General features: G+C 51.9%; 1 protein-coding gene across 2 annotated transcripts in view; it reads right to left on the bottom strand.

The window, feature by feature from the left end:
- Positions 1-6,242: 6,242 nt before the first annotated feature.
- The window catches only part of SYNE3 (spectrin repeat containing nuclear envelope family member 3), a gene marked incomplete at its 5' end in the record, with an annotated part of 52,978 nt that continues 37,411 nt past the window's right edge, over positions 6,243-21,809 (bottom strand). The window contains 4 exons of one of the 2 annotated variants that reach the window (XM_079699620.1): positions 6,243-6,530; positions 17,416-17,454; positions 18,437-18,586; positions 20,478-20,639. In XM_079699620.1, the coding sequence (XP_079555746.1) occupies positions 6,330-6,530; positions 17,416-17,454; positions 18,437-18,586; positions 20,478-20,639 (552 nt within the window). In that variant the 3' untranslated portion in view covers positions 6,243-6,329. The remainder of the gene's footprint in view (positions 6,531-17,415; positions 17,455-18,436; positions 18,587-20,477; positions 20,640-21,809) is intronic. The other variant, XM_079699621.1, reaches the window with a different exon arrangement.

A 21,809-nucleotide genomic window follows, 5' to 3' on the forward strand; every position in this document is an offset into this window, starting at 1 on the left:
CATCACTAGTTTCTTTCTTCCTTCCTTTCTTTCTTCCTTTCTCCCTTCCTTCTTTTTTCCCTTCCTCCCTCCCTCCCTCTCCCTCTCTCTCTCTTTCTTGATTCTGGATGCATCTTTTAAAACTAGCCAATCCATTTATTGGTTAAAAATAGATTGTGTACATCAATAAACAGGTTCTTTCTACCCTCACAATTATTGTGTTGACCCTGTATACATTCAAATCTTGCCTTAAACATGTTCTAAAAGAAAACATGAATGAATATAAATAAGCAAATGAAAAGAATAAAAGCTGACACTTCCTCAGTGGAGTCCTACAAAATCAAACATAAATGAAAAGAGAATGTAGAGCTAGTAATTGCACGTTCACATATATTTAGATCATGTATGTTTTAAGAAACAGTGGTTGGGCTTCCCTGGTGGCGCAGTGGTTGAGAGTCCGCCTGCCAATGCAGGGGACACGGGTTCGTGCCCCGGTCTGGGAGGATCCCACATGCCGCGGAGCGGCTGGGCCCGTGAGCCATGGCCGCTGAGCCTGCGCGTCCGGAGCCTGTGCACCGCAATGGGAGAGGCCACAACAGTGAGAGGCCCGCGTACCGCAAAAAAAAAAAAAAAAAAAAAAAAAAAAAAAAAGAAACAGTGGTTGAGAGCAGAAAAATGGACAGAAACCAAGATATATTTATCCACAAGCTGTTAAATGATCATTTCCTGGATTTTTAGCATTTTTGAACATCACTGGTTTCTAAAACACACAGACAGACACACAGAGCAAGAGAGAAATGGGCAAATTAGGACCCACTTAGCTAAGTCTTCCTCTAAGAGCACGTTGCATGCTAGCCAGAGAAAAAGAGAGAGCATCGTTTTCCAAACCAGCCTGAGGGAGTTTCCAGATGGCAGAGACCTCAGGGGGTCAGCTGACCTTCCCTTTGTGGGGAGAACAGCAGGGGGAACAACCAGTTGCTTCCATAAGAGGCATAAAATGCTGGAACCAGGGGAAACATCCTGGGTCCAGCATGGTCACCCTGAGGTTCCCAGAGATCACAGGCTGGTGGTATCTGTTGCCCGGAAGCCCAGGGCTGGAAACAAGGGCTGCGTAGCTGTGCTTCTGGGTGGAGATGAACACGTAGTCCACATATACACACATGCACACACACATATAGACGTGTACACACACACACACCACATTCACACAAAACTTCCTCTGTCCACTTCTTCCTCGCCTGTAAAACTCTAGAACATGCAAGGCCACTGCCTCTAGAGAGAAATGCCTCTTTTTTTCTCCAGTGGAAGGAATCAGAACTGTTCTACAGGCAGCGACATCCCAAAGCCGACTCTGCCCTCCAGCTGCCCTGCAAGAGGAGGTCTATTTCTGTTTTTCCAGGGGATGGTAAGCACCCCGTCTCTGTCCCCTGGCACATCACCCTGGCGTTGTCAGCTCTCCGGGGGAGTGGGCATCAGAAAGAAGCCTTGCGACCCTTCCTCTGGAACATTACCCTCAACTAGCTAACCGGCTGCCAAAGTAGCAGCAGCCCAGGCCTGCCAAGGAAAGAAAAGCAGCTGAGGCTGGAGTTCCACGGAGAGGCCTGGAGCCCATCAACCCGGGGTACAAGCCCCAAATCAACCACTCATGCACAAGCCGGTTGCTTTTAGGCAGGTTGCTAACCCTCTCTGTGCTCTGGTTTCAGCATCTAAAAACAAGACCATGATTCCACGGTGAGCGTTCTGGAAGGAGTCAGGGCCATCTTACAGGTCCTCAGTTTGTTTCTTCCCTCCCATTTCCATCAGAATAAGGGGAGGGGCTGCCACCCTGTGCTCTGGTTGCTGAGCTTAGGAGTAAGCATTCCTGAAAGGAAGCCTGGGATCCTCGGGGAAACTGAGGTTCCTCTGTATGATTACCGCCCCCTGTCTGAACAAGCTGGTTGGGTACCAACCTGTAAGCAGCTGTCACATTACTAGGACAACCAAAAGGCAGGCACTGGAGGATGCTGAATTGGCTGACTGTTCTTTCAGGCTCTGGGTGCTCTGATTTAAGATCTGTTTTTAAACCATGAGCTTTTGTCTTTTTAATTTCTTTTTAAAAATGAATGCCCCCTTCTGCTTACTTTGACGAATAGAAGACCTTTCTCTTGTAATTGAAACCGAGGGAGAAATGATGATTTAAATCCTCCGAATCTGCTCCTCTGCTGGAGGCTCCGTCAGTCGGACGCTGGGAGCCACCTGTGGCTGTGTCCTCCCACGTTCCCTTTCCAGGCCTCAGCGGTTTGCTGGAAAATGGGGGGAAGGGGGCAGCCTGGAGACGCTCAAGAGAACCTCTCTTTCCAGGATTTGCACCCAGGAGTAACTCATGTTCCAGAAGAAATTAAAGCAACTACAAATTTCCTGGGCTGGATGCAGACACACAAGTGTTAAAAAGCTTATCCCTGGGCTTCCCTGGTGGCACAGTGGTTGAGAGTCTGCCTGCCGACGCAGGGGACGCGGGTTCGTGCCCCGGTCCGGGAAGATCCCACATGCCGCGGAGTGGCTGGGCCCGTGAGCCATGGCCGCTGAGCCTGCGCATCCGGAGCCTGTGCTCCGCAACGGGAGAGGCCACAACAGTGAGAGGCCCGCGTACCGCAAAAAAAAAAAAAAAGCTTATCCCTGAGCCTACACGGCCAGGACGGGTGGCGCGTGGAGGGCTGCCCCTGCACACGCTCTGGCCAAGAGGGGCACTTGATTTATTTTGGTTTATTTACCTGTTCCCAAGTCTTGCAAGAAGGTGGACCTAGAAGTATCCTGAGTGTGGAGGGAATGGCTGTGACACCTTGGGGAGGGAGAGGGACTTGAAAAACTCAGGGACCCCCGTCACCGGGGGAGGCAGGTGGGGGGCAGTGGTGGAAGGTCATTTTCACCCCTCAATGATGAACGCCCCCAAATTCTGCTGACAGAGCAGGAGACCAAGACACGGAGGGTCAGGATGACTGGGGCCGAGACACCTAAGTGCCACCCCAATCCACTCGACCCCTCCTTGTCGCTAAGAGATGCCCATTTTGTTGGAGGATGTGTTTCCAGACTCCTGAGAGATGCAGAGGAACCATGTGACAGTTCTGACCAGTGAGATGTCGACAGAAGTGTCTGGGTGGGGCTTCTGGGAAAGCTCCTGAAAAGTAGGGCCCATGTATTTAATGCTGGGCCTGTGTTCACAGCTCATGGCCCGACCACCTCTCCTCTGTTGCTGACCCAGACGGGTGACAATCCTACTGGGGTGAGAGAAGCAGGGGGAGACGCCACTCCATTAGCTGAGTTCCCAAGAGAGAGGGAATTAGGGTGCATTCCCGACTGGGCTGGGAACACAAGAAGCTTTGCTGGGGGTCACTGTGCTGCCACCAGTGAGAGACACTCAGGTAACAGACTTCAAAGGGAGCCGCTGGCATCTCGGGATCCACAGAGCAAGCAGGGACCTCTCCCCCATCTCCCCACTGCCCCAGACGTGGCCACCCTGGGGCAGGCGTGTCCCTCATCAGGGGAGACAGCTAAGGAGGGTGACAGCAGCTTTGATCAGGCTCACCTGTGTTTCTCTCTTCCTCCTCCCCCTCCCCCTTCCTCCATCTCTCTCTGTCTCTCTCTCTCTGTCTCTGTCTCTCTCTCTCTCTCACACACACACACACACACACGCACGCACACACCCCTGGGCTGGGCAGTGATGTTCACACTTCTTACCATCTCTCTCACTCTGGGGGACAGAGGAAAAATAAACACACGAAGGTCCCACTGCGACACCCTTCTCAAAAGGCACATTAAAGCTCTTCGAGGTTGGTGCTCAGGAAGCTAGAAAGTCATAAAAATCACAGATGTCTGCACCCACTTTAAGCAAGAGATGATACTTGAAAAGCACCAGTAAATGATGGTTATATCATATCGGCACCGCATTTATATGAAAGTAATGAAAATATCAATTCTCTTTTTTAAAAAAAGTTATGCAAACAAGCTCTATGGCATCACTGTCAAAGTTTAAAAAATATATGCAGACACTCCCACCCACCAGCCCACACATTACACCTCTCCCCCAAGCCCACACGCAGGACACAACTGTGCTTACATCCTTCGAGCCTTTTCTTTCTGAAGTTATGGATAGGGGTGGGGGGATGGGACGACCGCGAGCAGGGCGCCGCCTGGGGTTAGCGCGACCAGGCTCAGCTCTGGGCTTGGCCACCTCTTGCTGTGTGGCTGTGGGTAAGTTGCTTCCCCTCTCTGGGCCGCTGCCTGCTCGCTGTGAAGTGGGAGTGGGAGAGGAGATGTTCAGAGGCCCTGGCCACGGCGTTGGCCTTCTTGGGCTGGAGCAACGCAAGCCAGTGGGCATCTGGGCTCAGCTGCCTGGGCCTGAGGTCTTGGTTCACACAGCCCCTGATTTTCCAGTAAAGTGATCGCCTGTGGAGAACGGCTTTGTGGCTTGGTTTCTAAATATCTGGAGAAAAGTGTGCTTTCTGAGTCAGCGCTGAGAGCCCTTGTCGGTGACGCTGTTTCCCCACCCTGTGGATGTCAAGCTCTTTCTAGTTACAGGGATGCCGGGGTCCCTGTGCTGAGAGCTGTGCTGAGGCTGGGCTTGTGCTAGAAAGGACGGGTCCGTGTGCTCCAGAGAGCAGGGGGCAGCGGCACGGGCTGGGGGTCTGGACCCTCTTGGGTCTTCGGTTTCCCCTCTGTTTAAAGGTCTTTCTTGGCCTATAACACTGTGATTTCAAAGGCCTGAGGAATCCCCTCTTGGTCTCCTATGCGTAGCTGAACAGACAAAATCAATTTGTAAAGAGTGGGAACTAAGCATTTTTTAAAAAGAAAAATTTTGTGTTGATTTAGGGAAAATATGATCCAGTTATGAAGCATTTAGGAACCATTCCAGAATTCCTTGGGGAGGAAGGAATGTACTTCCAGCCTCAGGGCCCAGGTGGTTCATGGGCCCGATTGCAAAGCCCCTGCAGAGGGGGCCTGGTGGGACGCCTGGCCCCTGGGTCCCTCGTGGGCACATGTGTGGGACACAGGACCCACCTCTCTCCAAAGTCCCTTCTGGGAGGAGGAGGGAGAGCCCTTCAGACAGGCTGAGCTCCACGGCGGACCTCCACTCTCTACCTTGGACCCTCGATCTCTGGCCCCTGGCGTGGCAGATGCTCCCCTTTGTCCCTTCAGCCTGAGTCGTAGATGATGGAAAACTCAGCTTAAGAGCAACGGGGGTAACACATCTTCCCTGGCACTGTCAGGTGGGTGCTACACACAGAGTGTGCTCATCATTCTGTGGGGAAAGCCTAACAACAAGCTTCCTCTCCTTCATTTTCTCCCTGAACAGAGCAGAGAACACATGGCATGATCTAAACATTCTCTGAAGACGCACTGTCCTGGCCATGGACCTTCATCACTGGTCTGGGCTATTCGGGCTCCTTGAGGTCCCCATTCTGCTGTGCTTTCTTTTTTTTTTTTTTTTTCCTCAGTACGCGGGCCTCTCACCGTTGTGGCCTCTCCCGTTGCGGAGCACAGGCTCCAGATGCGCAGACTCAGCGGCCATGGTTCACGGGCCCAGCCGCTCCGTGGTGTGTGGGATCTTCCCGGACCGGGACACGAACCCACGTCCGATGCCGCTGCACCACCAGGGAAGCCCCCTGCTGTGCTTTCTTAGTTCTGGGTCTGCCCTTTGGAGTTCTTCTTTCCCTCCCTTAATTTCACTCCATCACTTGTCACTTTTCATTGCTCCCATTGAGCCTGCCTGGGATCAGCACCCTTTCTGCTTCTAACCCACAGCATCTAATCTGCTGTTGTTCTAAAAACTAGACAAGCATGGTTGTTCTCATTGTACCTAAAGTAAGAGTCACTGGGCTCTGAATGAGGGTCAGTGTTGTTCTTCTCTGCTGACAGCTCAGAGTCCTCTTCATGGACATCTGGGTGTAGGGCTTGGCTTCTGGATGGGAGGTGGCCATAAAAGCGACCTGTTATTGTTCTTGCTTTCCAGGGCTGACTGCAGGCCAAGGCCAAAATGCCACAAGATCCCACTGGACAAAAACACTGCTGGGAATTTTCCCAAAGACTAATAGAGGTCATATATGAAATCATACATACTGAGCATTTACATAGAGAGCATATAAAAATGTTATGCATTATTCCCTAGTCCCACATAGTACATGTTTAGTATAAATAGACTAAGACGACACTGTATAAAAAGTAATTTTGCTCTGGGAATATCAATACAGTATTTACACGGATGCAGCCCGGGAGGCTCTGGCCTGCCCCTGTTTCCAGTTTCCCCATCATCCTCCGGAGGAGCCTGGGGCACATGGAAGTTTGGAGAAGAAAGTCCCCCGAGCGCCGCCATGGGGCTAGGTGGGCGGGGGGCCGTCGTAGCGGAGCGTGAGCGTGAAGGAGCGGGCAAAGTTGTTGGCCAGCGTGCAGCTGCGGTCCGCCTCCCTGACGGGGAGCAGGAAGAGCAGCAACAGGCAGAGCAGCAGCAGCAGCTGCAGGGGGAGCGCCACGCAGCACACCTTCCGGCAGAGGGAGCCGAGCCCTCGCCACCGCTGGGTCTGCAGAACCAAAGCAGGAGATGTGAGTGGGCTCCGGAGGAGAGTGGGCTCGGGAGGAGAGGGCTGGGATGACCCAGGAGCAGCAGTGGCTCTGGGTGGACTCTCCAACCTCATCGGCCTCAGTTCTCCCATCTGTGAAGTGGGACTAATGTCAGTTTTGCCGGAAACAAAGATCTCTAGTTTTCTCAAACCGCTCAGAAAGGAAGAGGATAAAAAAGTTACAGGCTTTGTCCATGCTTACACAAATCTTTGCCAGGTTATAAGAGTCCTGGGTGTGAATCTTAAGAAGGTCAGTCAATCTCGCTAAACTTCAGATTTCCATCTATAAATAGGGGGAATAATGGCACCTACCTGACAGAGTTGTTGTGAGGATTCAATGAGACAGAGCCTGGCACACAGTAGGTACTCAAAGCTGCTGCTGTTATTATTATGCATCATTACTATGATCACCATCTTTGGTGCATGTTTTTGGCCAATGGGGTGAAGCTACCATCTGTGGGATTATGACTAAAGACCTCTAAGAATCCCGTACAGGCAGAACCATACAGCAGCACTGCAGGGCCCCAGTTGGCCTCGGATAGCCAGTTCCCCTCTGTCCCCGCCACGTGCCCCAGTTTTCTCTTCCCAGGAAACAGGGGTACTGGTGGAAAGGGGGCTGCCTCCTCACCCATTACAAGGCACATTCATGGGGAATGTAAACCATTTGAAGATGACCTGCTTCGGGGTCAGCGTTTCATAAGTAGCAGAGCAACTCCCTTGCTGCGATCTACTGAACATCAGCCCTTGACACAGGGTTTGAAAAAATAACAATAAAAGAAAACAAAAATTATCACCATCTAAATCATGGTCACCACCGTCACCACCACAATCACCATTATCAGCATCATCACCACCATGTTCATCATTGTGTTCTTCACCATCACTTTCTTCATCCCCTCCTCCTCTTCCTCTTTCTTCTTCATTTCCTCCCTCTCTTTGTTCCTCATCAACATCTTCATCATCAACACCCTCAATATCACCTGAATGCCAATCTCACAAGTCAAACGTCTAACGGGTTTCTTTGCTGCGATGTCCATGAAAGCAGCCAAAGGACATTTCCTAAATCCTAGAGGGACTGGCTGGGTTGCAACTTCACGGGAGTGCACAGCCAAGAGCCGGCCACCCAGTAAAGTGGAGGCCCCACAGTCAAGGTACAGCATGGTGCAGGGCAGGGGCCCAGTCCTCAGGAGCTTGGCCGACTGGGCTCCAGGGAAGACTCTGTCACACACTAGCTATGTCCATAACTTCTCTAGGCCTCAGTTTCCTTCTATGCAAAATGGGGATAAAACACCTACCCGCATTTTCCAGGTTGTGGTGAGGACTCAAAGCAAAGTACATTTATACACCAATTAAAAAGTATATATGCTCTTGGGACTTCCCTGGTGTTCCAGTGGGTAAAGACTCCGTGCTCCCAATGCAGAGGGCCTGGGTTTGATCCCTGGTCGGGGAACTAGATCCCGCATGCATGCCGCAACTAAGAAGTCCACATGCCACATCTAAGAGTCCACGTGCCACAACTAAGAAGCCTGCATGCCACGACGAAGATCCCGCGTGCCGCAACTAAGACCTGGTGCAGCCAAAATAAGTAAATAAATACATAAATAATTTTTTTTAAAAAAAGTATATACGCTCTTATTACTAGTACTATTATTATAGAATATACCTACTGGCTCCCTAAAGAACCAAAGGTTCACTTTCCAGGGTACCAAGTCAAGTGATGATAATGATGGTGATGATGATGAGGATGAGGATGATAGTGATGATGATAATAGTGATGATGATGGTGAGGATGATTATAATGATAGTGGTGGGCTTCCCTGGTGGCACAGTGGTTGGGAGTCCGCCTGCCGATGCAGGGGACACGGGTTCGTGCCCCGGTCCGGGAAGATCCCACATGCCGTGGAGCGGCTGGGCCCGTGAGCCATGGCCGCTGAGCCTGCGCGTCCGGAGCCTGTGCTCCGCAATGGGAGAGGCCACAGCAGTGAGAGGCTCGCGTACCGCAAAAAAAAAAAAAATAATAATAATAATAATGATAGTGGTGATAATAGTGATGCTGATGGTGGTGGGGATGATGCTGAGAGGAATGATGCAGGTGTTTCTGCGAGGTTCTGACCTGAGCACTTCTCTCTCTCTACTTCTCATACCTGAGTCATCTCACCCACTCTCCTGCCCCAACTATCCCCTCCAGGTTGATAACACTTGACCCTATGCCTCCAACTTCAGGTGTTCTCACTCACCAAAGGCCCTAGACACTGATTTTGTAAAAACAGACTTCTTACAACCCACACAATAGAGAAGCATTGCTGGCTGCATTTATCTCAGCAGTGACTTCAGGAGAGTGTGTGTGTGTGTGTGTGTGTGTCTGTGTGTGTGTGTCATTTAAATAGCTGAACGATGTCCACAGAGGAGACAGGATCTTCCCACAGCTGCCAGGCTGGGTCAGACCTAGCTGCCACGTGCTCTTACCCACCTACTCGACTCATGTAGCAATGCCTCAGTCTCTGGGGGCTCTAACTTGACTCTTTGTTTTTTTTGTTTGTTTGGTTGCGGTATGCGGGCCTCTCACCATTGTGGCCTCTCCCGTTGCGGAGCACAGGCTCCGGACACGCAGGCTCAGCGGCCATGGCTCACAGGCCCAGCCGCTCCGCGGCATGTGGGATCCTCTTGGACCGGGGCACAAACCCGCGTCCCCTGCATCGGCAGGCGGACTCTCAACGACTGCGCCACCAGGGAAGCCCCTAACTTGACTCTTTGACACTTCATGTTGACTTTGCCCGATTCCAAATCTCTGACCCACCCAGGAGAGGGAAAGAGGGTGAGGCAACATGCAGGGCCCCCCTAGCCTGGGTTCACACCACAACTGAAAACGTGTAATTAGTGGTCTCCCAGGTGGAGATCTGTGTCTAAGGGTCCTGTTTGCTTCTCCTTTCTCAGAGCTAACACTTTGCTTATTTAAGTGAGGAGTTGTGCCTTGGCCACGATCCGCTGGGAAAACAACTCTGAAGGTCCAAAGCGTGTTTGCATTGACAAGTGTTGACAAGGGGTGATCTTTTTCAAGGAGTCCTGCTGCCTGCCCCATGTCTATTCACACAGAGCTCACATCTTCGTTTTGAGGGACCTGAATTCTAAAATGCCCTTTAAAATAGAAGACACACTTTAATACGATTCTCAAATGCTTAGAAGACAAATGTGTGCACGCACCCACACACAAATAGGCATGAACTACTGTCTAAGAAGACAACAAAGAAATTGACAATCTCAGCTCTTCCCAGATCTGGCAGCTTCTCTGTGCCTCAGTTTCCCCATAGAAAGTGCTACGTGTGTTCTGACCTGTTAGAGCTATCCAAAGAGAGAAGGGGCTTCCTCGGGAAGTGATAAGCTCCCCATTCCTTAGGGTGTGGAAGCAGAGCGTTGATAGCACATGGTGGTGGGGAGGAAGCAGGTGATGTCGTGGAGGGTGATTAAATGCTTGAGTCCTCCAATATCTCCCACGAACCTGAGACTCTGCAGTTTTGAGGAGTTCAGGCAAGATGAGTTTATCACAGTAAATGTGATTTAATCTTCTGCCATTGATGAAAAAGGATGTGGGGGAAAGAAAAGGCTTGGAGTCCTGGGTTCTAACCCTGGCCCTGTCGCTTCCCAGCTGTGTGACCTAGGACAGGTCACTCAGCCTCTCTGAGCCTCAGTGCCTCCATCTGTCAAGGCAAAGGGAGACTGACACCTGCCTGCCAGAGTCATAAGGATGAATAGGGCAATGCAGGTTACGCTCAACATGCAAATGATGAGCCAACATGCCAATGGTCCTTGGCAAATACTCATTCCTTTACTCCTCCAACTGCCCAGGGCAGATGGGCAGCTTCTACTAGACCCTTAAGCTTCCCCCTGCACCCAGGGTGCCAAGAATCAGACACTATCAACCTCCTCAGCCCCATCAGAAAGGAAGACACTGCTCTCCCTAAATGCCACTTCTTGGCCCCTTAAAGGCCCTCACATCCTCCTGCCACAGGGCCTTTGCACAGGTTATCCCTTCTGCTGGAAGACCCATTTCCCTCCTTTCTCTAATGCGCCTGGTTAGCTCCTACTGATCATTCTAATCTCAACTTGTGAGTCGCTTCCTCAGGGGAACCTTCTCTGCCTCTAAACCAAAAAAAGGCCCATTACACATTCTCATGGCACCCATACCTTTCCTTTGGGTTACCACTTAAAGTCTGTGTTCCCCTTGGCTCCTTGGAGCTAGGGTCTACATTAGTTTGGTTCACGGCTGTATCTTCAACTATGTGCAATAAATATCTACTGAAAGAATGAAACAATGAATAAAAGGCTCTTTCCCTTCCTGTGCATCTGGCCATCTGCTCCTCCCTCCCTCGGTGCCTGTCCGTGAACTGTCCACGCTGTCCTGATGGCTCCCCCAGAACATCTGGGTCCACACGTTAATGAACAACACTGAGCACACTCCAGCCCCGCGCTCAGCTCGTCTCCTCACTCACGGGCTTCCTGAGCTCCTGCCCAGCTCTGGGAGGTACACTGTGCCCATTTCTCAGAGGAAGAAACTGAGCCCACAGGAAATAACCAGCCCAAGGTCACACAGACAGGCTCAAATTGCCAGCACAGCTCCACAGCCAGGCTCTTCCCACCATCCCATGTGGCATTTCTCATAAGTAACAGCAGCAACAATGACAAAAGTCCCCCTGGGCCTCTGTTGAAGCTGGTCCCACCCTGACCCGGGGCCCTGGGTATGGAAGTTCCAGGGCAACACCACTTGGGCTTGCAGGGTCTTTCCCAGGAGCTAGTTCGGTCTCATTCTCCAGCACAAAGATGCTTCTGGGCCAGCGCCAAGAGCTCAAGGTGATGGGCAGGGGCCAGCTTTTCTCTGGCTATTCAAGATGGACCAGCACCGATGTCCCTCACTAGACTCTCACTTCGCAATGAATTCAGTCCCTGAAGGTTCCTCTGACAGATGCCAAGCCACGTGCTGGCTGGCTTGCTCCCACTAGCCTTCCTCGAGAACCCCCAGCAGGGGGCTGTGTCTCCTTGACCGGTACAGGGAGTCCCAGGACATCACAGATCCTGGGCTGGGTCCTGCCCACAGCACCTTGAATATCTTTGTCGCTAAGTTCTTGGTGCCGAAGCAGTGAGTTAGAGCCCAAACTCATTCCCCAGGCGTGCTCAGAGGCGGCGGAGAGCTCCCACCCAGGCACAGAAGGGCAGAGGCTGGGGTGGGGCGGGGTTAACATTATCTCCTCCCTGGGCCAGCCCTGCATGCGATGGTCAGGCTACAGAACTGTGTTTTCCCAGCCCCCTGGCTTGGTTTGGGGGAGGATGAAGATGAGACGGTCTGAGCTGGCTTTTCGGAGGTGGTTTGTTGATGGATGGGAAAACCTCTGGATGAAATGATCGGACTGAGGACTGACCTTATTATTACTCAAGAGAGGACAGGGCTTCCCTGGTGGCGCAGTGGTTGAGAGTCCGCCTGCTAATGCAGGGGACACGGGTTCGAGCCCTAGTCCGGGAGGATCCCGCATGCCACGGAGCAACTAGGCCCGTGAGCCACAACTACTGAGCCTCCGCGTCTGGAGCCTGTGCTCTGCAACAAGAGAAGCCGCGATAGTGAAAGGCCCACACACCGCAATGAAGAGTGGCCCCCGCTCGCCACAACTGGAGAAAGCCCTCGCACAGAAATGAAGACGCAACACAGCAAAAATAAATAAATTAATAAATAAACTCCTACCCCCAACATCAAAAAAAAAAAAAAGAGAGGACAGGGCCCCGCTCAGCAGCAGACGTATGGACACAAGGCCCCCTTCCCCTCCCTTCCTTCCCTCATCTCTCCTCATCTGAGATCCATCCATGACCAGGCTCTTTGGAGTCTAGGACAGAACCAAGGTCAGTGAGGGTCTAAGGTGACCCAGAGGCATCCAGCTGGGAAGACTGGGTAGTGAGGATGCTTTGCTGATATGGGAACCGGGGTTTGGCTGGACACAGGGAATACAGTGAGGTCAGCTTTAGACACGCTGAGTCGAGGAGTCTTCCGGGTAAACATCCCACAGGCTTGGGCCTTGGGACTGAAGCTAGAAGGAGACCCAGACCAGAGGAGGACCAGAGAGAGAGAGAGGCCTAGTCAGGGAACAAAGCCACGGCAGGAAGGAGCTGCTGGGGAGAGAGTGAGTCGTGAGAGGGAAAGAGGCCCTGGAGAACCCGGTGGATGTGACCATGTAAGAAAGAGGCGCTGTATTTCTAGGGTCTCTGAGCAGTTAGTTCTTAGTAATTATAAAAGAAATGACAGCAGTTTTCACAGGCGAGAAATTTGGCAGTCACCACCTTCATCATGTGATCAGAATCGGCATCACCAGTATGGGGGTGTATCAATATCACATGTCTCCCAGTAAGACGCGCTAAGAACACAGCATCACTTCTGGGATGTGCTTCCCAGAAATGCAGAGCAAGGAAACACTGGGGAAACCCAAAGGGAGGGACATTCTACAAAATATCTGGCCTGTACTCAAGAGGGTCAAGGTCAAGAAAAACTGAGGACTGGTCGCAGCTTAGAGGAAACTAAAGAGGTGTGATGACTGAATGTAACGTGTGGTCCTAGGTTGGATCCTGGACTGCGGAAAGGGCTATAAAAGACTGTAAGTGGTACATCCCTACAATGGAATGTTATTCCGTGTAAAAGGAAATGAAATACCAGCCACAGAAAGGCATGGAGGAAACTCAAGTGCATGTTGCTAAGTGAAAGAAGTAACAAGATCAGTGGTTGCTGGGGCTCTGGGGGAGGGGAGAGGGATAAAGAGGAAGAGCTGGGCGAAGGTTAAGGCAGTGACACCATTCTGCATGACACTACAATGTCATCATACATTTGTCAAACCAACACAAAAAGTGAACCCTAATGTTAACTATGAACTCTGGTTAATAGTGATGATTTTTGTTTGTTTGTTTGTTTGTCTTGCGGTACGCAGGCCTCTCACTGTTGTGGCCTCTCCCGCTGTGGAGCGCAGGCTCCGGACGCGCAGGCTCAGCGGCCATGGCTCATGGGCCCAGCTGCTCCGCGGCATGTGGGATCTTCCCGGACCGGGGCACAAACCTGTGTCCCCTGCATCGGCAGGCGGACCCCCAACCACTGCGCAACCAGGGAAGCCCAATAGTGATGATTTTTTAAAAGCATAGCTATTGAATGAATAATAAAGTGAACTAACAAATGAAAAGAAAAAAAAGCATAGCTATTGTGAGAGAAAGTTATTGCCTAACGTGGGAAACTCACTAAGAGATTTAGTGAGTTCTGAGATTTGGTCTGACAATATTTCTTCCGCTCTACCATGCTGACTGTAAGGTGCAGCACCATTTTACACACCGCTAAGAAAGAAAGAGACCCAACAACCAAGATGGAGCGTCTGATTGGAGATCCCACATAATGCCGGGGCCACACGGGGCTATGCCTCCAGGGTCAGGGGGAACTGAGGGTTAATCCCGCCCCACCGAAAGGGGAAGCAAGGAAATCCCAGGTCTCATCTTGGCACTGGGTGCGGGCAGCAAAAAAAGTCTACCCTGAGAATTTGAACCTCAGTCCAGAGCTCCCAGAGGTGGGTCATCCAAATGGACACAATCAGTGTGGTCCAGTGGAAAACAAAACTCAACCTCCAAGGAGAGATTTTAATTTAAAGAAATCTCAGATGGAAAGTGTCCCGGGTGGCAGAAAAAAGTAAGCCCCAGTCTTCGCTGGAAAAACTAGATTGTAACAGGACACCCCCATTCCAGAGAGGTGAAAATGTGAATAATTATGAGTCTAAAACCTGTGAAATATGGGCAAGTGAGTTAAATGCCACTCTCGAGTCTCTCACCATCTGGACCCGTCTCCCAGAGGCCACAGCATGGGATGCCCAGGACGGATCTGCTCTCCATGCCTGCACACGGGCACGTGGCCCTGCCTAGTGCACGCCGGCAAAGCCAAGCATTGGCAAATCCGCTCCTCAACTAACAGGCTGTCTCAGGTAGGCCCACTTCCCTGCACCAGCACAGGAATTTAGTTGACTCACAGCCCAAGAGCAGCTCGAAAAGCAATGACATTTCATGTGTCTGATTGCTTCAAGCAGACGTATCCGGTGGCACTGAGCTGGCAAGCGTGTAGGCAGCTGCAAATTTAATATATCTTAATTATTCTGTTTATATAAACAAGCAGGCTGAAGCCACTGATGTAGTTGGAGCTTTCAGTGGCTTGGTGTGTGGAGAGAAAAAAAGTGTGGAGAGCCAACTGCTCATAAATAATTAGCTTTAGGGCAGGGTTTTCTTTTTCTTTTTTTTTTCCCCTTCCCTTTGGACTAAAAATAATATATGGAATGTTTTTAAGTTGGCAAGATTACAACCTCGGAAAACAGCACCTATTTTCTACCTGTCAGACCTGCGTGTGTATGTGCAGACCTGCGTGTATATGTGCAGAGCCCCACACATGCATGTGCGCACCCCTCCCAGCCAAACAACACCAGAGCCCCACCAGCGGGTGGATCCCCCCCACTGCTCCCCCCAGAAGGGCACTATCCCTCTGCCATCAGGAATTGAAGCAGAGGCAGTGACTGCAGACCTCTCCTAGGTCCTCATTTACATGGCAATTAAGAATCTGCTGGTTTACGATAAGAATTATTAGTTCAGTGGACCCGCATTTTATTCCTTGGAAAACCCTGGTTAAGTGACTCGCCAACGGTCACACACACTAATGGTGGATCCTGGACTCAGATCCAGAGTGTATAGCAGCGGTTCTAAGTCTGGTCCCCAGGCCAGCAGCATCAGTGTCATCTGGGAGCTCGATGGAAATGCAAATCCTAGGGCCCCCTCAGACCTAATGCATCAGAAACTCTGGATGTGGGACCCAGAAATCTGTGCTGAAACAAGCTCCTATAAAGGAGCCCCAGATGGCCTCTGTAGATTGGCTTCCGAGTTGCTTGCTTCTTCACAGGAGGCTGAGACCCATGAGCCAGCCAGCACCAAACTCAAACTTTCACACATCCATTTGTTTTGAAATGAAGCCTGAATAAGCAGATATTTTTTAGCCATTTAGAGTCTGCCTGCTTTGCATATCCCACGAAACCGTGCCCAATGTGGGACAGTCATAGATAAGATCAACCCTATAGCTGTAAATACCTCAAGCCACTGCTGTCCTTGGGCGGTCCCTGGCCAGAGACTCGACATCCTGCGGGCAACACCAGCTGTGGGTGTGAGCCTCTCTCCCAAACCCCTCCACCCAGCACTCCCCGAGCAGTCCTTTGCTCTGGTGAGCTATCCCAAGTACCTGAAACAGTGCTTGGTACAAACTCAGTGCTCAGTACGTATCTGTGAAATGAACGAATGAGGAACCGGCCAATGAACCTAGGGTTGTGAACACTCCACATGAACCCGGTTTCAGGCTGCCAGGGACCTGAGTCTGCACTGCAGGGCTGGTGTCAGCCAGCCAAGCGTCCCCCTACTCAAAAACACCACAGGACCCAGACATGACTGCCCCTGGACTCTGGCCTGGGAGCTACATAGATGGGGGCTCCCAACCAGAGAGCCTTAAAGAGCAGGAGCTGGAGACACCTGAGCCCCCCTGTGCCACCAGGAGTCACAGGCTGGGCTGTGTGCGCCCCCCCTGCCTTCCTGCTGTGCTCCCCTACACAGAGGAGGAGGCCCTCTGTTCTTCTAAATTAGGGGGGAAACCAGGGCTTCCGAGTCTCCTCTAAAGAACGAACAACAGTTCACATGATCTTCAAAATTCGTTCATGAAGTGAATAAAGTCGGCACTGATGGTTCCATTTTACAGATGGGGAAAGTAAGCCCCAAGAGTCAAAGCAACTTGCCCAAGGCCGCAAAGCTGGTGGACGTCAGGCCCAGAGCACAGCACTGGTCTTGTGACTGCCCCAGCCAGTCCCGGGGACACCTGCTGTCCCACAGATGGAGACATGAACACCAGCCGGAGACCAAGAAGTCCAGGTGGACAGAGCCCCTGGGAACACAGACTGCAGGGCCCGAGAGATCTCCTGGCCCCGGGGCTCTTTGGAGCAGAGTGTGCTGCAGGCTCCCGTCATGAGCCAACGCTTGTCAGGACAACAAGCGTGCTCCCAGAAAAGGTGGCACTGGGGACACCAATTCACACCGGACTTTTCCAGAAGTGGGGAGAGCCTCCAGCCCCCAGGGACGCTTTCTCCAAGGCCCAGCGTGGATGGTTACGTGTGGGCTTAGGAGGCAGAGGCCAGAGGCCACTCAGGAGCCGTGCACCTTGACTGGACGCGTCACTCCGATCTTGCCTTTCCTTGTTTGCCTTATGCTTAACGTGGCGGTAACGATGCCTGCGGGGTGTCTAGGGGACAGTTAAGTGAAACGCCCTCACCGCGATTTAGCACAGAACCTGGCACACGCTGGACGGTCAACATGTAGCATCTAGAGTAATAATTCTTATTCCTCATCATGGCTATGATTCCTGCTGTTACTGTCGTTGCTTTGGCCCGCAAGCCCCGCGGGAGGGGCTCTGAGCGCTTCACCCCTTCCCCTTTTGTCCCCCCCTACTCAGGTGGCCGCGAGGTCCAGTGACCCGGAATGGTCCAGGTCTCCTGGGACCGTCCCAGTTTAACGACTGCTGTCACAGCAGTGTCCTTGCTCACTCGTCCCCGTGTCCCGTCACAGCTGAGGACACGCTGTGCATCCCTGAGAGCAAGGACCCCCGGGGCCCAGCACAGTGCAGCCCACAGCCGATTCCCCAGAAACGTCCCTCAGACCTCATGGAACCTTCCAGAAAGCCCAGGGGTCCTGCCCCAGCGTCACAGGCCCAGCAACCCTCCAAACGCCCTGCCCTCTAGCTGTGTGGAGCAGATGGCAGACACCATACCTTTTGAAATCCAGTCGGCTCCCCTGGAGAACTCTGCGTCTGGTATTTTAGGTAAGGAGAGGAAAAGGGAAAAAAAAAAAAAACGAAGTTAAGTGAGTGAAGCTTAAATCCCAGCAGAGCCTGTAATGGAATATTCATTTTGTCAGGGGAGTGTTTCTTTAAAACTTCTGGTCATCTGGACAGGCTGAACCAGCAGGTGATTCAATTTAATGAGCTTTTTAACGCGCATGGGGCCCAGGTGGGATCCTGTCTGGGAAGCCCTGACCTGGCTGGGGCTGGGGTGACACCTAGTGGCCGACATGGCTGTTTCAGGACCAGAAAAGCTGCAGCCCCCAAAGCTTGGAGTCTGGGGCCTGAGGGCCCAAAGGGCTCCAGGAGGCCAGCCACCCTGTCCTTGGATTAACCTCCGTGCCTCAGTTTCCCTATCAGTTGTCAGGGAATAATAACAGTACCTCCATTATAAGGCCGTAAGGACATAGCATTCAGTAAAGGCTGTTAGGAGTTTAGCTATTGTTATCGTTTTGTGTGAGACCTGGGGGCGCCTAGGGGGACGTGCTTCCTCAGGGTCACAGAGCAGGTTAGTGGAGGAGGGAGGCTGGATCGCAGGTCCCACTCCTGCGTTCCCGCTGTCATGCCTCCAACACCAGGGTGCGTTTGGTGCTGGCTTTGCCCCGTCCTCGCCACGTGAACTTGGGTGAGTTTTTTAACGGTTCAGAGTCTCAGCCCCACTCTGAAGGCTGGAGATGCAATTCCTCCGGCTGCTGTAAGCCCTGAATGGGACGATGCACGTAACGGTTTCAGGTTGCTAAGTAGCAAAGCTGTTGTTAGGGGAGCTCCAGCCTCACTGGGTGGCAGGAGGACCAAACGACAAACTGCAAGTCACGCGCCTAGGACCCATGAGTCTCCGTCTCCTCTCTCTGAGTGGTCCCCTCAGCCTGGTCTGTGGAGGCATGGGGCAGAGTGGATGAGGGCCCAGCTATGTCTCCCCAGGGCCTGGGACCTGTGCATCCTTAGCACCTACAAGCAGGTGGCTGGAGTCCTTTAGTTTGGACTTGTAGAGCATCCACCGGTAGCGCAGATCCTCCAGCTTATCTGAGGACCCCCTTGCTGGCCTGAGACGAAGGAGGTTTTCAAAGAGATGCTGACCTTCTGGTACCCGAGCCTCCAGCTCCTAGAGGGAGAAAGACAGGGTCATGTGTGCCTTCCAAATGGCCGAGGAGGTCCCACCTGGCTGGTAAGGAGAAGCCATTCAGATTTCACTTAAGAGGCAGCCAACAGAATAAGGCCCTGCGTGATAACCTCGGGAGGTTGAACTCTACACTGAAATGTTTTCCCTGGGGGAAGACAAGGTCATATTTAGGATTCGGAACGGTCACTCTGGCTACAGAATGAGCCACCACTGAGATGGGGACCCAACAGGAAGGAGGGAGGCCAGCTTGGAGGCTATTGTCAGAGTCAAGGTCAAAAATGATAAATGCCTAGATTAAGACAGTGGTAGTGAGGAAACAAACAACAAAAACCCAGGGGGTGGAATCAAGAAGGGCTTGGCGACTAATTCAATGTGGGAGAAGGAGAAAGATTTGTGGTAGATGGATTATGCCTCCAGCCCCCTGCCATATCCACGCCTTTTGAAATATGACTTTGCAATATTTCCCATCAAGAGGTGGAGTCTATTTTCTCTCCCCTTGAATCTGAGCTGGCCTTGTGACTTTCTTTGTCCAACAGAATGCAGGGGAAACAATGTTGTGCCAGTTTCCAGCCTAGGCCTGAAAAGGCCTTGCATGCCCCCACTCGCTCTCTCAGACCCTGCCTGTGTTCTGGGAAGCCCAGGCTGCCCTGCAGCAGGATAAGAGATGTGTGGTGCACCTCATGATCATCTCGAATAGCCCACCAAACTCCAGAGGACAGCCACCCTGCTGGTCTACAAATAAGGGCACCCAGCCAAGATCAGAAGCACTGCCCAGCTGACCTCAGTCTGAATTGCCAAACTTCAGAATCATGAATTAAATAGACAGTTGTTCTCTTAAGCTACAAACTGTTGGAATGGCTTGTTACATAGCGAGAGTTAACCGATAAAAGAAGTGTGATTAGTGGTGGTATTTTCCAAGTTAGGGACCACAGCAGTAGGTTGAATGAATAGATGAATGAATGGATGGTTCTCCTAAAATATTTGAAGCAAAAAAGTTTTCTTGGGCTTCCCTGGTGGCGCAGTGGTTGGGAGTCCGCCTGCCGATGCAGGGGACACGGGTTCGTGCCCGGGTCCGGGAAGATCCCACATGCCGTGGAGCGGCTGGGCCTGTGAGCCATGGTTGCTGAGCCTGCGCATCTGGAGCCTGTGCTCCGCAGAGGGAGAGGCCACAACAGTGAGAGGCCCACGTACCACAAAAAAAAAAAAAAAAAGTTTTCTTCTTCTTTTTTTTTTTTTACAAATTTATCTATGTATTTTTGGCTGCGTTGGGTCTTCATTGCTACACGCGGGTTTCTCATTGCGGTGGCTTCTCTTGTTGCAGAGCACGGGCTCTAGGCACGCGGGCTTCAGTAGTTGTGGCTCGCGGGCTCTAGAGCGCAGGCTCAGTAGATGTGGCGCACGGGCTTAGTTGCTCTGTGGCCTGTGGGATCTTCCTGGACCAGGGATCGAACCCTTGTCCCCTGCATTGGCAGACAGATTCTTAACTACTGTGCTACCAGGGAAGCCCTGAGGCAAAAAAGTTTTAAACCTATTTTTTTTTTTTTTTTGCCGTACGCGGGCCTCTCACTGTTGTGGCCTCTCCCGTTGTGGAGCACAGGCGCCGGATGCACAGGCTCTGCGGCCACGGCTCACGAGCCTAGCCGCTCCGCGGCATGTGGGATCTTCCCGGACTGGGGCACGAACCCGTGTCCCCTGCATCGGCAGGCGGACTCTCAACCACTGCGCCACCAGGGAAGCCCTAAACCTATTATTTATACACAAGCCAGAACAGCTCAAGAGCTATGTATGTGCTCCTGTTTTTAGAACTCCCTGGCGACAAGCACATCTCTGGGGGCAAATCCTTCGGAAACAGGGCCTTTCCTTGGGAACAAACCTGTAGTTTTGTTTCTCTGGTCCTCAGGTCCTTGGTGGTGGCAGTTCTCATGGTGATGATTCTAACCAACTTGGAATTATCCACCTGCAACCGGTGCTCAAAGTTCCTCAGGAGCTGGGAGAAATCTTCACAGCTGCCTTCCTCCTCCTGAAGCACATTTGTCTGCAGGAAGGCACAGCATGACCAACGCATCAGAGTTTCTGAAAACAGTCCACTAGCCACATGTCCTGGGGATTCCATCTGAGCAGAGGGGTGGAGCTGAGGATGCCCAAAGGGTGATAAGAGACACCTGGCGGGGGGGATGAGGAATGCATCTCTACTCAATGTGGCCATGTTTAGGGGCCAAGGACATTCCTCACTGTCACCTCCCTGGTCTCCTGGAGACAGCCAGCATCATCCCTTACCAGGATGTCTATAACAGTGGTCACCTTCTGCCACTTTTGTCCCCCTCCAGGCTATGCGGCCGGAGTGATCTATCTAAAATGCAAGCCACTCAGCTGAGCCTCACTTATACACTTTAGTGGCCTCTCACACTCCTTGATGTGGCCTGAGAGCCTCAGGTTCCGGCTCTGCCTGGCTCTGCAGACCGTGCCACCTGCCCCTTTCTCTGAGCCAGCGCCAACAGACGTCTCGGCCCCTGGCACTGGTGCTTTCTCCCTCGGTCTTTGCACACGTGGCCTCCTCTGCGTGGGATGCACCCCCTCCACTCCTCTCCTTGACTCCCACTCAGCCATGAGGATCCCCCGACATTTCCTTTCTCCTAGGAGGGCTTCGCTACCGCAGGTCACATCACTCTGCAACAGGCTGCCATAGCGCCTGGCCCCTCTGCCTCCGAGAAACGCATGTTCTGTAAACCCTTATTCTATTGCCTTGTGGTTCCCATGTCCTTGCTCTGCAAAATGTGCTCCGAGGCCCAGCAGCCTAAGCATCTCCTGGGAGCTTGTAGAAATGCAGAGTGACGGGCCCCAGCCCAGACCTGCTGAATCAGAATCTGCCTTTTAACACGATCTGGAGGCACATGACAATCTGAAAAGCTCTGTACTGGATTCTACGTTCTCTGAGGGTTGGAAGTGTCTCTGTTTTATTGACAGCTGTGTCTCAGCTCCAAGCACAGTCCTGAGAACATAGTAACAGCCAGAAGTGCTTTCTGGATGGGGAAATGAAAGAATGAATGGGAAAACAACTGAATGGACGTGTTGTCTTTGAAGAAAAAGGAATGGATTTCTTTTCAATGTGGTTTCATTTTTTAAAGCCAGTCAAGGGAAGGGATGGATGATACAATGTAGATAGGTTAGATCTTTTTACAAAATACAGTTTAGGGCACAAAAAATA

This window comes from Hyperoodon ampullatus, assembly GCF_949752795.1.
Source record: "Hyperoodon ampullatus genome assembly, chromosome: 3".
Lineage (NCBI taxonomy): Eukaryota > Metazoa > Chordata > Mammalia > Artiodactyla > Ziphiidae > Hyperoodon > Hyperoodon ampullatus.